Source organism: Triticum urartu, chromosome 6A (genome assembly GCF_056163025.1).
Source record: "Triticum urartu cultivar PI428250 chromosome 6A, HENAU_Tu73, whole genome shotgun sequence".
In the NCBI taxonomy this organism is placed as follows: Eukaryota; Viridiplantae; Streptophyta; class Magnoliopsida; order Poales; family Poaceae; genus Triticum; species Triticum urartu.
The window spans coordinates 523,751,130-523,767,912 of record NC_141878.1 but is presented as its reverse complement, the minus strand read 5'-3'; the positions used below and the strand labels follow the sequence as shown (position 1 = coordinate 523,767,912).

At 50.7% G+C, this 16,783-nt stretch overlaps 1 protein-coding gene across 1 annotated transcript; it reads left to right on the top strand.

The window, feature by feature from the left end:
• Nucleotides 1–13,167: 13,167 nt before the first annotated feature.
• Nucleotides 13,168–16,516, top strand: LOC125514643 (NEP1-interacting protein-like 2). Its single transcript, XM_048679983.2, has 5 exons — nucleotides 13,168–13,589; nucleotides 13,726–13,895; nucleotides 14,707–14,790; nucleotides 15,052–15,222; nucleotides 16,000–16,516. The coding sequence occupies exons 1-5, from the start codon at nucleotides 13,457–13,459 to the stop codon at nucleotides 16,120–16,122; spliced, it is 681 nt and encodes a 226-aa protein (XP_048535940.1). The 5' UTR covers nucleotides 13,168–13,456; the 3' UTR covers nucleotides 16,123–16,516.
• Nucleotides 16,517–16,783: the final 267 nt, after the last annotated feature.

Genomic DNA, 16,783 nt, shown 5'->3' with positions numbered 1-16,783 from the left:
GGTTAAAACAAATCCAGCAACACCGCCCGAATGTGCCGAAAAATCCCGATAGGAGCTGCACATATCTCTTTCTCAGGGCACACTCAGATGAACACTATGTACAACTAAAACCAACCCCCAAGTTGCCCCGAGGTGGCGCTGCAAGTGGCTCTATTTGGACCAACACTCAGAGGAGCACTGGCCCGGGGGGTTTAAAATAAGATGACCCGCGGGCTCCGGAAACCCGAGGGAAAAAGAGGCTAGGTGGAAAATGGTAAGACCAAGGTTGGGCATTGCTGGAAAAGCTTTAATCAAGGCGAACTATCAAGGGGTTCCCATTATAACCCAACCGCGTAAGGAACGCAAAAATCCGGGAACATAACACCAATATGACGGAAACTAGGGCGGCAAGAGTGGAACAAAACACTAGGCGAGAGGCCGAGCCTTCCACCCTTTACCAAGTATATAGATGCATTAAGATAACATGGCAATCTAATGATATCCCAACAAGTAAATAAATGATGTTCCAACAAGGAACGGCCTCCAATCTTCACCTGCAACTTGCAACGCTATAAGAGGGGCTGAGCAAAGCGGTAACATAGCCAAACAACGGTTTGCTAGGACAAGGTGGGTTAGAGGTTCAACATGGCAATTTGGAAGGCTGACAAGCAAAAGGTAGGCATCGTAGCATCGGCATAGCAAGAGCGAGCAAACTAGCATAGGAAAGGTAGTAGTGATTTTGAGGGTATGATCATCTTGCCTGCACAGTTGTCAGAGTTGACCGGATCCTCACAAGCAAACTCAACGGGCTCCTCGGTAGCGAACTCGTCTCCCGGCTCTATCCAAACAAGACAAACAAGCAACAAGGATACAATCAACCACGTGCAAGACCAAGCAATATGATGAAATGATGATATGCTATGCGGGATGCGATGCGGGATGCAAAATGCAAGATATGATAGGAAATGCATGAACCTGGCCTCAACTTGGAATTCCAAGGGTGCCACTGGAAAGATGAGATGAAATCGCTTGAAAACGATATAAAGAACGCCGGAATCGGAGTTACGGTTTGGAAATGGCAAGCGTTTTAAGAATGACACCGGTCTGCGATTTACAGCAAGTAGGCATCCAAATGCAATGAGATGAACATGCTACAGCCACCAAACATGACAACAAAATACATGGAAGGGATGTACACAAGATGCTTAACAAAAGACTAGCACTGAGCTACGGCCAATTCATCCATTATGAGGTTCAAACAAGCATGGAAAAAACGCAAATGCAAAACAGATTCCAGACTTAGTGAAATTAACCTGTGAAATTTCAGATCACGAAGCCCTCTTCGGAGCAGCAAAACAACATGATACATGACCTGATTAAGACAAGTAAGAATATGGCATAGAGCTACTCGACAAGCTTAACAAAAGACCCGAAGTGACCTGGGGTCAAAAGGGATCACAAAATATACTAGCGGGCACACGAACATATCTAAAACACAATCAGTTTTCAGACTTAGTGAAAACTGAGACATGCTGAAATATAACTCACGAAGGCATGTAAACAAGCTCGATGCACTCACCACGGTGCAAGTCACGGCAAGGAAAGCATACATTCATTAAGAAGGCACAAAATTCTAGCTAAACATGGCAAGAACAATGGCATAGCATGCACGGATCAACTACAACAACGTCGGCAAAATCGCAAACGAGTTGACGATCTGCCCAGATTCACAACGAAGCAAAAGTAGAGCTCGATTGACTCAATCTAGGGTGCTCCATAATTGCAAACAAATACATGTATGGATAGAGCATAACATGATTAACAGAACTCCTTTACTGATCATCCTCAAAAGAGGCACGGATCACTAGGAAACGAGCTGAACATATGGCATCATGAACTAAATAATCCCAGACTTAGTGAAACTACAAAGTCCCTGAAAACAGATTTACCAGGTGCCTCACTTTGCAAGCTTGCACAAGTCACCACACACATCCTAAAAATGCGTGGGTTGCACCTCTGGAAAGAAGACAAAATCATAACAAAACATATGAAGGACTCACAGGCATAGCATGCACACAATAATCATGGCAAAAATGACAAAAGTCTAAGATGAACTAGCAGATCTGACAATTAACTCACGAAGCCCTCTTCTAACAGCATTTTGGGCATCAAGATGAACTCAAATAAAAATGATGCAATGGAACGAAATGATGTACTCGTCGAGGCAAACATTTTGATATGCTATATGCCCAAATCGGAGCTACAGATGCAAAGTTACGGTAGATCAAAGTAGGCATAAAAATTAGGGTTCGGAGGGGAAAAAGTCAACCGAGATTCCAGATCTGGATCCAGATCACTGTAGCAGTACTGTTCACACGCACGAAAAATGAGGTTCGTCGGCCGGTGATGGAGGTGGCGGCCGGAGATGGAGGGGGCTCGCCGGGGTAGGAGAGGAGGAGGCCGGAGAGGGCGGCGGAGTGGCGGCGCCGGCCGGTGGCGGCGAGGGGCGGCCGCGGTGGTGCGGTGCGGCGGCCGGTGGCGTGGAGGCGGCGGTGGTCGCGGCGAGGCGGCAGCCGGCGTCGTCGGGCGAGGCGGCGAGCGGCGGCGGGGCGGCGTCCGGCGTCGGAGAAGAAGCCGCGGGGCGGCGCGGCCTCGCGCGGGCCTGGGAGGGCCTCCCGCGGGTCGGCGGGCTTTGGCGGCGCTGAGAGGAGAGAGAGGGCGGCGGTGAAAAGGGGAGCGCCACGTGGCGGCGGAGGTCAGGTCGAACACGTCCGGCCCGGCAGTTTTGTCCGGCGGCGGCGTGGGAAATGGATCTAGGGTTTCGGGGAGGGAGAGAGATCCGAATTTCGGGGGGGCCTTTATATAGGCATAGAGGGAGCTAGGAGAGTCCAAATGAGGTGCGGTTTTCGGCCACGCGATCATGATCGAACGCTCTAGGACATGGAGTAGAGTTTGGTGGGTTTTGGGCCAAAATGGAGGGGTGTTGGGCTACAACACACATGAGGCCTTTTCGGTCCCTCGGTTAACCGTTGGAGTATCAAACGAAGTCCAAATGGCACGAAACTTGACAGGCGGTCTACCGGTAGTAAACCAAGGCCGCTTGGCAAGTCTCGGTCCAATCCGGAAATGTTTAATCCCCACACACGAAAGAAAGGTAGAAATGACCACCGGAGGAGAACGAAGCGCCGGAATGCAAAACGGACAACGGGGAAAATGCTCGAATGCATGAGACGAACATGTATGCAAATGCAATGCACATGATGACATGATATGAGATGCATGACAACGAAAACAACACACGGAGACAAAGACCCGAACCCGAGAAATAAATATAACTTAACGCCGGAAACGGCAAGAGTTGGAGTACAAATAGGGAAAGTTACATCCGGGGTGTTACAAAGAAGTAGGTCGGTGGAGCTATGAGGGGCCCACAAGGGTGGGGGCGCGCCCATGGGGGCAGGCGCGCCTCCCTGCCTCGTGGCCTGCTCGCTCCTTTCTTGGCGTCTACTCCAAGTCCCCTAGATCACGTTTGTTCCAAAAATAACTCTCCCGAAGGTTTCATTCCGTTTGATATTCCTTTTCTGCAAAACACTGAAATAGGCAAAAAAAACAACAATTTGCACTGGGCCTTGGGTTAGTAGATTAGTCCTAAAAATAATATAAAACTGTATAATAAAGCCCATTAAAAATCCAAAACAGATAATATAGTAGCATGGAATGATCAAAAATTATAGATACGTTGGAGACGTATCAATCACCGCCTCCTCCTGGGTCAGAGGCCCGAAGAAGACCTCGTTGGCCCCGCCCCGCGTCGGCTGCGACCCAACGGTCCGGCGCGCCCATGACCTGAGCACCAGGGCGCGCTCTCCACTGGCCGCCTCCGCCGCGGCCGGTGCCCTCTATGGCACACCTTCTGGCGCCATCGCCGGTTCGGTGTCCGTGGTGGCCTGCAGCCCCACCACCACCGATGTTGGGGAGCCTCCTCCGGCGCCATCCGCGGCGCCTCCCTCCAGACGACGTCGCCGCTGCCTTCGCCAGCCCCCGCCTGCTCGACCATGTCGGTCCACGGCGGGGTGCCATCCTCAAGCACCACTACCTCCTGGTCGAGGTTCATCACGTCCGCACGGCCATCCCGGCCGTGCCCTCCCCCAGATGCCGGCACGAAGACCGTTCCCGCCGCCACCGTCCCCTCCGACATCTTCGGCCACGATGGTCCCTCACCGGCCCGCGCCCACGTCGATGCGACGTTAACCCAGGCCTCGGGCGACGCCGCCTCCAGCTTCGCCACGTCCTGGTTCCAGTCTCGCCAGGCCTGGCTTTCAGCGTCGGCCGGGTCCAGACCGAGGTCCGGATCCGCCGCCTCCGCCCGCTCCTCCTCCTCGTCTCAGTCGACGGTGCCGGACCGGCTCCTCCGGAACGCGGCGCCCTCATTGGACGCAGCGTCTGCCGCCGCCACCTCCAACAAGATCGGTGACCTGAAATAAAAGACAGAGTAAAAACACAAGAGCCAAGAAGAGCAGCTCGTCCACTCAATTCAAGCAAGGAAACTCACCCCGGCACCACCGAAACGGTGGGCCTCGCCGCCCTCTCCTGCGGAGCGCCGCGCCTCCTCTTGGCGGGCGGCTTCGTGCCACCAGCCGGTTCCGCCGAGCGTTCCGCAGCCGAGGCCCGCGGCCCGACGCTATCATTCCCGTGTGGCCGACTCGCCGCCGCCGCCCCTGAGACGAACCGGCTCCGGCCGCGCCGCCTCCACCACCGCAACAACAACTCATGTTAGCGTCGCCAAGACCATCACGGAGCAACTCGAAGAAATGGAGACAAGCTTACCCACATGGCACCCCGCGCCCGCGTCGGCGGTCGCCCCCTCCCCTCCGCTGTGGGCCTCGGGCTCCTCCGAGACAGCACGGGCCACCTGCGTCCGTGCCCGGTCATAAGGATGTCGAATGGCGTTTAGAAGTATCTCCCGCGTCGCGTCGGGACGGACAAGAAGATGAGTAGCAGCAAAGTATGGAGACCATGGACTCACCACGGGCGCCGGGTTCGCCTGGCTGCGGAGACTTCCCGAACTCCCAGAGGTCCCGCAGGTTGGTGTTGGAGATGTCGTTGACCCTACGGGCGACCTGGTCCGCCCCCAGCCGCAAGTTCGACATGCGGGTGGGGTCCTGAAGCCCCGTCATCTCGCCAATGAGATGGCTGTGCTGCTGCAGCTGCAGCACTCGGCGCCTGATGAAGGTGGCGATTAGTCGGTGCCGGTGAGCCCTTCTCGCTCCTTCATCACCGACGCCCGTTCGCACAGGTTGAGAACCTCCCGTGATGGGTGCTTGGGGGTAATAACCCTAGTTCTTCTTCTCCTTCGGCGGAAAGTTGACGAAGGGCGGCAAGTTGACGTGGTCCACGCCGAGGTTGCGGACGTAGAAGAAGGAATTCTGCCATTTCTTGACAGAATCCTCTAGCGGCATCTTCGGGCAATCAGCGCCCGACTGCTTGGAGATGACGGCGGCCCCGCACTAAGACATCTCCCCGGCCCTCGGCCCCTGCTGCTTCAAGGAGAAGAAACGCACCCAGAGGTCGATCGAAGGCTCGACCCCCAGGTACCCCTTGCAGAGGGTAACGAAGCCAAAGAGTTGCACGATGGCGCCGACGCCAAGATGGTGGGGCTGGAGCCCGAAGAACTCCAGAAAGTCGTTGAAGAAGGTGCTCTTCGGAAGCCCGAACCCGCGCTTGAAGTGCGGGTAGAAGACTACGCGCTCCGTGCCCTTTGGCCACGGCTCTCCCTCGCCCCACGGCTCTTGCTCGCCCCGCGGCAGGCGCACGACGACCTCCGTCTCCCCGGCAAGCGCCTGGAGGTGCGAAGATAGGCGATGTCATGGGGGGTGACGATCGAGCCAATCCACGAGCCCGACGGCAGTGCCATGGACGAAGGCGAAAGAGGGAAAGGAAGAAGATAACGACGAAGCTCTGCTCAAGGCAGCTGGCGCCGTGGTGCGCGGCGGTCGCAAGAAGCAGAGGAAGGAAGGAATAAGAAGGGGGTGCGTGCGAGAATGACTGCCGCCGCCCCCCTCCCCCAATTTATAGCCCACAAGTCGAAACGTGGGGAAGTAGGATCGTTTGCGCTCGCCCCTCCCACTGCCCCGCAATAATTGCGCATGTACGCGCGCAGTAACTGCATCGAGAACGGCAACCGGCCTGCGGACGCCGGAATAAATCCACGCGCGTGGGCCGAGGGCGCACGGCCGCGGGCCCCCAGTGCGTCGCCCATCCTATCGCGCGCGTGGCCTGTCAGGCCTCTACAGCTTCCGAGCGCCACGTGGCGTCCGCGCGAAGTTCAAAAGATCACCCCAAGATTCGACAGACTCTTCGGTTTCCCGCCCCTGCCGGGGTGCCGCGATCCGTCTTCCGGAAGCCGGCACGCAGTGGGTGTTGCCGAACCAGGCGGCCGCAAAATTCACCTCCTCAGGGGGGGAACTGCGAAGGCCCTCCCATCCGAAGACGGTGGACCTTCACAGCTTCGGGGACTACTGTCGGGGAGATGAACCCCAGGCAGGCAACGGAACCCGGATCCTTTTCAAAAACAACGGGGCCAACAACGCCCCTTGAGCCGGCTCACGCTTGGCCGGGTCGCTCGACCCGACCGAACTCCGCAACCCGGCCGGACTCCTCGACTCGGCCCCAACAACCAGCTCAAGACGGCTGAACCCGACACGTCAAGACTTCGCCAACAAGCCAGCTCCACCCTTGGCGCGTTCCTCAACCCGGCCATGGGTCAGCTCCCGTCCCATCCCAGACGGACAATGGGACGAGTATCAACCTACCGATGACCGAGGCAACAGTGCCCCGCCTGTTGGAAATATGCCCTAGAGGCAATAATAAATTAGTTATTATTATATTATATTTCATTGTTCATGATAATCGTTTATTATCCATGCTAGAATTGTATTGATAGGAAACTCAGATACATGTGTGGATACATAGACAACACCATGTCCCTAGTAAGCCTCTAGTTGACTAGCTCGTTGATCAATAGATGGTTACAGTTTCCTGACCACGGACATTGGATGTCGTTGATAACGGGATCACATCATTAGGAGAATGATGTGATGGACAAGACCCAATCCAAAGCCTAGCACAAAGATCGTGTAGTTCGTATACTAAAGCTTTTCTAATGTCAAGTATCATTTCCTTAGACCATGAGATTGTGCAACTCCCGGATACCGTAGGAATTCTTTGGGTGTACCAAATGTCATAACGTAACTGGGTGGCTATAAAGGTTCACTACAGGTATCTCCGAAAGTGTCTGTTGGGTTGGCACGAATTAAGACTGGGATTTGTCACTCCGTGTAACGGAGAGGTATCTCTGGGCCCACTCGGTATGACATCATCATAATGTGCACAATGTGACCAAGGAGTTGATCACGGGATGATGTGTTACGGAACGAGTAAAGATACTTGCCGGTAATGAGATTGAACAAGGTATCGGGATACCGACGATCGAATCTCGGGCAAGTATCGTACCGATAGACAAAGGGAATTGCATACGGGATTGATTGAATCCTCGACATCGTGGTTCATCCGATGAGATCATCGTGGAACATGTGGGAGCCAACATGGGTATCCAGATCCCGCTGTTGGTTATTGACCGGAGAGTTGTCTCGGCCATGTCTGCATGACTCCCGAGCCCGTAGGGTCTACACACTTAAGGTTCGATGATGCTAGGGTTATAGGGAAAGTATGTACGCGGTTACCGAATGTTGTTCGGAGTCCCAGATGAGATCCCGGACGTCACGATGATTTTCGAAAATTTCAAGCGATTTCAGAGTGAAGTTAAGAATCATCATACCAATAAGATCATGTTCCTACGATCTGATCAAAAGGGGATTTTCTGAGTTATGAGTTTGGCAATCACTTAAGACATTGTGGAATTGTTTCACAGTTGAAGCCACCTGGGACACCACAATGTAATGGTGTGTCCGGACGTCGTAATCGAACCCTATGAGATATGGTATGATCTATGATGTCTCTTACCAATCTACCATTTTCATTTTGAGGTTATGCGTTAGAGACAGCCGCATTCACTTTAGATAGGACACCATCTAAGTCCGTTGAGACGACGTCGTATGAACATTGGTTTGGCAAGAAACCAAAGTTGTCGTTTCTTAATGTTTCGGGCTGCGATACTTAAGGCTTCAGCCGGAGAAGCTCGAACCCAAAGCGGACAAACACATCTTCATAGGATACCCAAAGGTGATAGTATGGTATACCTTCTATCTCAGATCCGAGGGCAAATTGTTTATCTCTAAGAACGGGTCCTTTCTCGAGAAGGAGTTTCTCTCGAAAGAATTGAATGGGAGGAAGATAGAACTTGATGAGGTTGTCGAACCTTTACTTCAACCAGAGAGTGATGCAACACAGAAAGATGTTTTCTGTGGCGCCTATGTCTTTTGAATAGGAAGTTAATGATAGTGATCATGAAGCTTCGGATCAAGTTGCTATCGAACCTCGTAGGTCAACAAGGATATGTACTACTCCGAAGTGGTACGGTAATCCTGTCTTAGATGTCATGTTGTTAGACAACAATGAACCTACGAGCTATGGAGAAGCGATGGTGGGCCCGTATTCCGACAAATGGTTAGAAGCCATGAAATCCGAGATAGGATCCATATATCAGAACAAAGTATTGACTTTGGTGGACTTGCCCGATGATCGGCAAGCCATTGAGATAAATGGATCTTTAAGAAGAAGACGGACGTGGGCGGTAATGTTACCGTCTATGAAGCTCGACTTGTGGGAAAGAGTCTTTTCACAAGTTCAAGGAGTTGACTACGATGAGAATTTCTCACCCGTAGCGATGCTTAAGTCCGTCGGAATCATGATAGCATTAGCTGTATTTTTCGATTATGAAATCTTACAGATGGATGTCAAAACAAGTTTTCTTACCAGTTTTCGTAAGAAAAGTTGTATGTGATACAACAAAAGGTTTTGTCGATCCTAAGGATGCTAAAAGGTATGCTGGCTCCAGCAATCCTTCTATGGACTAGAGCAAGCATCTCGGAATCGGAATATATGTTTTGATGGAGTGATCAAAGCTTTTAGGTTTATACAATGTTTGCTAGAAACTTGTATTTACAAGAAAGTGAGTGGGAGCACTACAACATTTCTGATAAGTATATGTGGATGACATATTGTTGATCCGAAATAATGTAGAATTTCTGGAAAGCATAAACGGTTGTTTGAAGAGTGTTTTTCAAAGGAAGACCTGGATAAAGCTGCTTACATATTGGGCATCAAGATCTATAGAGATAGATCAAGATGCCTGATGGTACTTTCAAAGAACGCACACCTTGACATGTTTTTGAAGGAGTTCAAAATAGATCAGTCAAAGAAGGGGTTGTTACCTGAGTTGTAAGGTGTGAAGTTGAGTAAGACTCAAAGCTTGACCACGGCAGAAGAAAGAGGAAGGACGAAGGTCATCCCCTATGCTCTTTTCATAGGCTCTATACGGTATGACATGCTAAGTACCGCACCTGATGTGTTCCTTGCCACATGTCTGCAAGAGGGTACAAAGGTGATCTAGGACTGGATCACCAGATAGCGGTCAAAATTGTCCTTAGAGGAATAAGGAAATATTTCTCGGTTATGGAGGTGATAAAGAGTTCGACGTAAAGAGTTATGTTGATGCAATCTTAACACCTATCCGGATAGCTCTGGGTAGAGATACCGGATACGTATAATGGAGCAACAATTTGGAATAGCTCCAAGTGGAACGTGGTAGAAGCATCTACGATATGACATAAACTTTTGCGAAATACATAGGGATCTGAATATGGCAAGACCCGTTGACTACAACCTCTCTCACAAGCATAACATGATCAAACCCAGAACTCTTTGAGTGTTTATCACATAGTGATGTGAACTAGATCATTGAGTCTAGTAGACTCTTGGATGTTGGTCACATGGCGATGTGACCTGTGAGTGTTAATCACATGGCGATGTGAACTAGATTATTGACTCTAGTGCAAGTGGGAGACTGTTGGAAATATGCCCTAGAGGCAATAATAAATTAGTTATTATTATATTATATTTCATTGTTCATGATAATCGTTTATTATCCATGCTAGAATTGTATTGATAGGAAACTCAGATACATGTGTGGATACATAGACAACACCATGTCCCTAGTAAGCCTCTAGTTGACTAGCTCGTTGATCAATAGATGGTTACAGTTTCCTGACCATGGACATTGGATGTCGTTGATAACGGGATCACATCATTAGGAGAATGATGTGATGGACAAGACCCAATCCTAAGCCTAGCACAAAGATCGTGTAGTTCGTATGCTAAAACTTTTCTAATGTCAAGTATCATTTCCTTAGACCATGAGATTGTGCAACTCCCGGATACCGTAGGAATGCTTTGGGTGTACCAAACGTCACAACGTAACTGGGTGGCTATAAAGGTTCACTACAGGTATCTACGAAAGTGTCTGTTGGGTTGGCACGAATCGAGACTGGGATTTGTCACTCCGTGTAACGGAGAGGTATCTCTGGGCCCACTCGGTAGGACATCATCATAATGTCCACATTGTGACCAAGGAGTTGATCACGGGATGATGTGTTACGGAACGAGTAAAGAGACTTGCCGGTAACGAGATTGAACAAGGTATCGGGATACCGACGATCGAATCTCGGGCAAGTATCGTACCGATAGACAAAGGGAATTGCATACGGGATTGATTGAATCCTCGATATCGTGGTTCATCCGATGAGATCATCGTGGAACATGTGGGAGCCAACATGGATATCCATATCCTGCTGTTGGTTATTGACCGGAGAGTTGTCTCGGCCATGTCTGCATGACTCCCGAGCCCGTAGGGTCTACACACTTAAGGTTCGATGACGCTAGGGTTATAGGGAAAGTATGTACGCGGTTACCGAATGTTGTTCAGAGTCCCGGATGAGATCCCGGACGTCACGAGGAGTTCCGGAATGGACCAGAGGTAAAGATTGATATATAGGAAGTATGGTTTTGGCCACCGGAAGTGTTCCGGGCATCACCGGTAGTGTTCCGGGACCACCGGAGGGGTCCAGGGGTCCACCGGGAGGGGCCACGGGCCCCGGAGGCATACATGGGCCAAGTGTGAGAAGGGACCAGCCCCTAGGTGGGCTGGGGCGCCTCCCCACCAAGGCCCATGCGCCTAGGGAGAGGAGGGGGCAAACCCTAAGGGCAGATGGGCCCTAAGGCCCATGTCTGGTGCGCCTCCCTCTCCCCCCACTTGGCCGCCACCCCAGATGGGGATTGGGGCTGCCGCCACCCCTAGGGTGGAAACCCTAGGTGGGGGCGCAGCCCTCCCTCTCCCCCTATATATAGTGGAGGCAAAGGGGCAGCCCAACACATGAGGTTCTTCCCCTGTTGGCGCAGCCCTACCCCTCTCCCTCCTCGTCTCTCGTAGTGCTTGGCGAAGCCCTGCTGGAGTCCCGCGCTCCTCCACCACCACCATGCTGTCGTGCTTCTGCTGGATGGAGTCTTCCCCAACCTCTCCTTTTCCCCTTGCTGGATCAAGGCGTAGGAGACGTCACCGGGCTATACGTGTGTTGAACGCGGAGGTACCGTCCGTTCGGCACTAGGATCATCGGTGATTTGGATCACGACGAGTACGACTCCATCAACTCCGTTCACTTGAACGCTTCCGCTTAGCGATCTACAAGGGTATGTAGATGCACTCTCCTTTCCCTCGTTGCTAGATTACTCCATAGATTGATCTTGGTGATGCGTAGAAAATTTTAAATTTCTGCTACGATCCCCAACACCGCCCATGCCTCTGGTCAGCCGTGGCGTGGCAACAGTGCCCCACCTACCCTCTGACCAGGACCGGCGAGGCAACAGTGCAACCACTGTCACCAATGACGCCAGCAAGCGGCGACCTGACGGAGCGCCACTGTAGCCGACTCAACCCGACCACTCCCTAATGATCGACAAGACGGCCAACAGTGCCCCCATACCCGGCGGGCCCCGCGCCCGGAGAACCCGGCGAGCCCGGACCCCCGGCGGGTCCCAGCGCCGACTTCCCGGACAATGACAACCCGGCCCCACGGCCTTGTAACATTACTATTGTACCCCTGGGGGGTGACCTATAAAACCCCCCAGGAGGCCTCCATGCACGGGGGTGAAGAAACCGATCAGTAGAACACACACATACAGAGAAGGAGCAGCAAAGCTTTGGCCATCCTTCCTTCTTCCCCAACACAGCTCAAGGAGCAACTCTATACTGAAACACATCAACCACACTCGGCAGGACTAGGGGTATTATCTCTCCGGAGAGCCCCGAACATGGGTATGTCTTGCGTCCCGCGCTCGCTCATGCCAACCTCGCTTCTGGAGCCTATCAGTGCCCTCGAGCCTCCTCCTATCTTTAGCCATCCCTTAGCATCTGCCGTGCGTCCACCACGACACCTGGCGAGAGCAAAAGAAGAAAAAAACAGAACGCCATCCGCGTAGAGAAGCCCCTCATAGCACCACATGGCAAGGCCGGGCAGGAGGTGAATGACGTTGCGCCCCGCGTGAACGAAACAACACGACACAGTCAGGCAGGGCTCACGCATGAGCCTCACGCGTGCGAACCATCTTGGTGTGGTGCCACCGACGCTGCCAGGCGGACCCGTCCTCGTCCGACACTCATGTGGCGGCGCACGCCGTCGAGATGGAAAACACCCCATGACGGTGGCCCCGGCCACATCCATGGCCCATCCGTCAAGGACGCACAAATCGGACGCTCGTGAGTACCCAGGGAGCCAGCCACGGGAGGCTCCAGCAACGGACAACTCGAAGAATTCTTTTCACTGAGTCTAGACTAATGTATTTTTTCCTTAAATGTGAAGAATTGGTTCCTATCCTATATAGAAACAGGAATCCATTTGTACAAACTAGAGGGCTCCAAAGAAAATTTTCCTATGAAATTTTTATCCTTGCGAGTTCCTACAAATTCCCTTATAAATCGAAGAGACCCGAGTCTTTTCATGGCAACACAGGAAATGGAAACCAGAACCTTCCATCCGCTCCAATCAGTACACGACGTGGGCTCCAATTCAAACACAGGAAAGAAAGAAAAAACAAATACCCACACGAGGTGAAGTAAAGTAAGAAGAAGAGCTGGCGTGGCACGAGATGTGTTGCTTGGAGTGTGCCTAAATTCTGCCCCGAAAAGAAGCCGCTACCAACACAGAGAGGAACATAAAGCACAGAGGAAAGCGAGAGCACATGGACGTCGCAAAAGCGGCTCATCCCGAGCAGCACCACTGACTTCATCACGGGAAGCCCCTCGCCGAAGCTGCTAAAGCCGGAGCCTTTCGCTGCCGATCTCCTCTAGCCTCCCGGCCCTCCTCCTCTCCCGGAGAACCCCTCGCCGCCCACTCCAACGAGCCTAGCCGAGGCGCCAAAAATAAACCCGTACTGCCTCTCCCCCCGATCCTCGCGGAGGCGGTCGATGGAGGTTGCCGCGGCGGGAGAGCCGGCGCCCGCGGGCGAGTGGCTGGAGGAGCGCGGCGTGGACGCCGTGTACCTCCCCAGGCTGATCGCCGGCGTCATCTCCGGCGCGCTCACCGGCCTCTTCGCTCTCGGTAATTGGTCGCTGGCAGCTCCTCCTCTCTCGCGTGCTCTCGCCGGCCCGGCCGTTCTTGTTGGGCGCACTCCGGCATGGCCCCGAGCATGTGTTCTGAATTCTGATTGGTGCATGCTCTGTGGTGTGTTGTTAAGCTGGAGCATTGACCGGAGCCGTCACCGGCGCGCTGGCGGGCAGGGCCTCCGACAGCGGCGTTCTCCGGGGAGCTGGACTGGGAGCCATCGCCGGGGCCGTCCTCTCCATCGAGGTTCTCGAGGCGTCTCGCGCGTACTGGTGCTCGGACCGGCTCGGCACGTGCTCCATGGTCAGTGACATTAAGCTTCTTCCGCCCCCTTGATGCTATCAGAATTCAGAATTTCAAATTGTTTGTTGTGGCAATCAGTTCCATAATGTCTTCCCAAGATGACATCTGGTGATCCTGTACATGCTATCTGCTTTTTGGCCTGAATGCCTTATGCCACAATCCAATTGTCTATTGGTAGGTCCTTTTAGCTTTAGGGTCTGCTAGTTGCTGTGATTTTTATTCTAAAAAAGCTAAAGTTATATTGATTTGTGTAAAATTTTATGTTGATATGTTGTGCCATTTGGTAGAAAAGGCAAATTCTATGTGTTTTATATTTATACATATTTGCTACTCCCTCCTTCCATCTATATAGGGCCTAATGCGTTTTTCGAGGCTAATTTTGATCAAATATTAAATTAAAGTAATAATATATGACATGCAACTTACACAAAGCACATCGTTAAATTCGTGTGTGAAAGAAGCTTTCAATGATATAATTTTTACATTGTGCATGTCATGTACTATTAATCTTGTCAATAGTCAAAGGCGGTCTTAAAAAACGCATTAGGCCCTATATAGATGGACGGAGGGAGTACCACTTGTTCTTTTTGGATGCGCCACATACTGTCGGGTTTTCCTCTGATTATTTTTCTGATATACTGTATAATGTTACTCATTATTTTAGTTCCATATAAAGTGATGTTCAAAATTAGTGTGGGTGTGGGTGTACCTACACCCAAGCTCAACCACATCTTTCCCTAACTACACTACGGTATCATTATTCGCTAAGATCCACACGCCTCTAAGAAAGTTCATGAATTCATTTCTTCAGGCAGATTTCATAGAGCAGCTCCTCCATGCCCGGTTTGTGCAACAGCAGCTCGGGTCCTCGGCACACATGGCGTACCGTTGGCAGGTCAGTTTCAGTATTATCTACCTCATCATCCACGACAACGTTCGCCACGAAACCGAGAGAGAAATGGCACCAAACCGACGGCGATGTATACACGAGTGTTGCTTGTCAAGTGTGGTGCATTTGGTGAAGGAATTAAATCAGATTGAATGGCCAGCACTGCAAAAAGGGCGGTGTTGGATTCAGACAATCAATGGCGGTCCCGTCGTGCGTTGTTGCTGCGTCTGTACTGAATTTTGGATTGGTTTTTTCTTCATCAAACAGCTCAGCATACCGGATTTCGGGCACGATGATGTGTACGACATCTTCGGGGACATTTCGTCGAGAGGGCTTTCGCGGGAGGCACTGGAGAAATTACCGCACTACGTGGTGGCTGATCAGGCTCAGGCTCAGGGCAAATCGGGTGAAGACCTGTCTTGTGCCATCTGTCTACAGGTACAATTATCATGAGAACCTCTCTTGCATAGTTTGCCCTTCATTTTGTTCAAGGCAAATACTGTATATTTTTCCTAAGGAAAAGACAGGCGCACTGTCGATTTCATTAACAACGGAAACGGGGAACAAACCGTTCATCATTTTTACAGAAGAACCTAAAAAACAAGGAGTTGGAAAACAAGATTATGTTGAAGTTAATGTGGCTCCCATAATTTCATAAAAGGGGGTGAAAATTAAGCTATGTACCATTAGGTCATAAATGGTTGTTAGATACTTAGTACTTTGTACTTTACCACTAGGTGGTTGTAACTTGATCAGTGTGCTGGAGATCCATAGCAGAGTACCTACCATACCACTAGGTGGTTGCTACTATTTTCCAGCTGGTTGTCAGTGATGATTTATCTGGTACTAAATCTAGGACGAAACTTTGTGCTAAAGACTAAGGTTCAGAGAGTCTTCTGTAACAAAATGACTCTAAAAACTCACCTAGGACCAAACCGTTTTCTTCACTGTGACATTGAACTGCAATACCATGATTGGGCAATGAATGCAGAGAGGTGCAACAACCACCACGCTTATGTCTTGGTTAGATTTTTATAAAAGCAATTGCCATTATCGGATTTCATACCAATTTTTGCCTGCTACTAAATGCAATGCGGTTGGTATTTGCTTTATGTCGTTTTCCATCATTATCTTTCCTTTTCCAACTGAATAGTGTGACCCCTGATCTTAATAGTGTGATTCCTGATGTTAATAGTATGATTCTTGATCTTGTAGGATATGGTAGGTGGTGAGTCGGCGAGAAGGTTGCCCAATTGCTCCCATGCTTTTCATCAGCTCTGCGTGGACAAATGGCTCACTAGCCACGGTTCATGCCCTGTGTGTCGGCAACATGTGTAATGTACATAGGTATACGTTGCTTACGATCTGAGTTCTCTGCCCTAGGAGTTAGTTGTGTAAAATGTCTGCTCCTATACAATGTAGAAAGAGAGGGGAGAGGGAGTGTACACACACAGCGTTGTAAATTAGATTAATCTGTCTATTTTACTCCAAGGCTCCAAGCAAGTGGATATGTACATCTGGTATTTTCTTTTACATTAAGGGTGAATGTAAAGTTGAAAAACATGCACGGCTGCCATAGGATGTATACAAGCCATTTTAGAATGTGGACATGTGGTTAATGCTGATGGATGTATCTCTTTTTTTTAGGGACTTTTTTTTTGTATCGATGATGGATGTATCTCTGTTGCGTCCTATATATGTGAATAAAATGAGTCTGTACATTTTTTTTGTAGTAGAAGAAGATTTATGTACATTTCTACTAAAAAAATCCATATGAGGGAGCAGTTTTTTTCAAGGAGCAGATTGACTGCCTTTTCTTTTATCGAAAGATGAACTGCCTATTCGTAATTAAAAAAAATTGGGTGGTCTAGTGCACTTGGTATATCTCCAAGGGTCTAGTGCATACAATATGCCTCCCTTGTGTTGCTAACGTGAGTAAGAGAGCATTTGATTCTCGGAGTGAAAACCCTTTTGCAGTTCAAACCTACCTACTTTCATG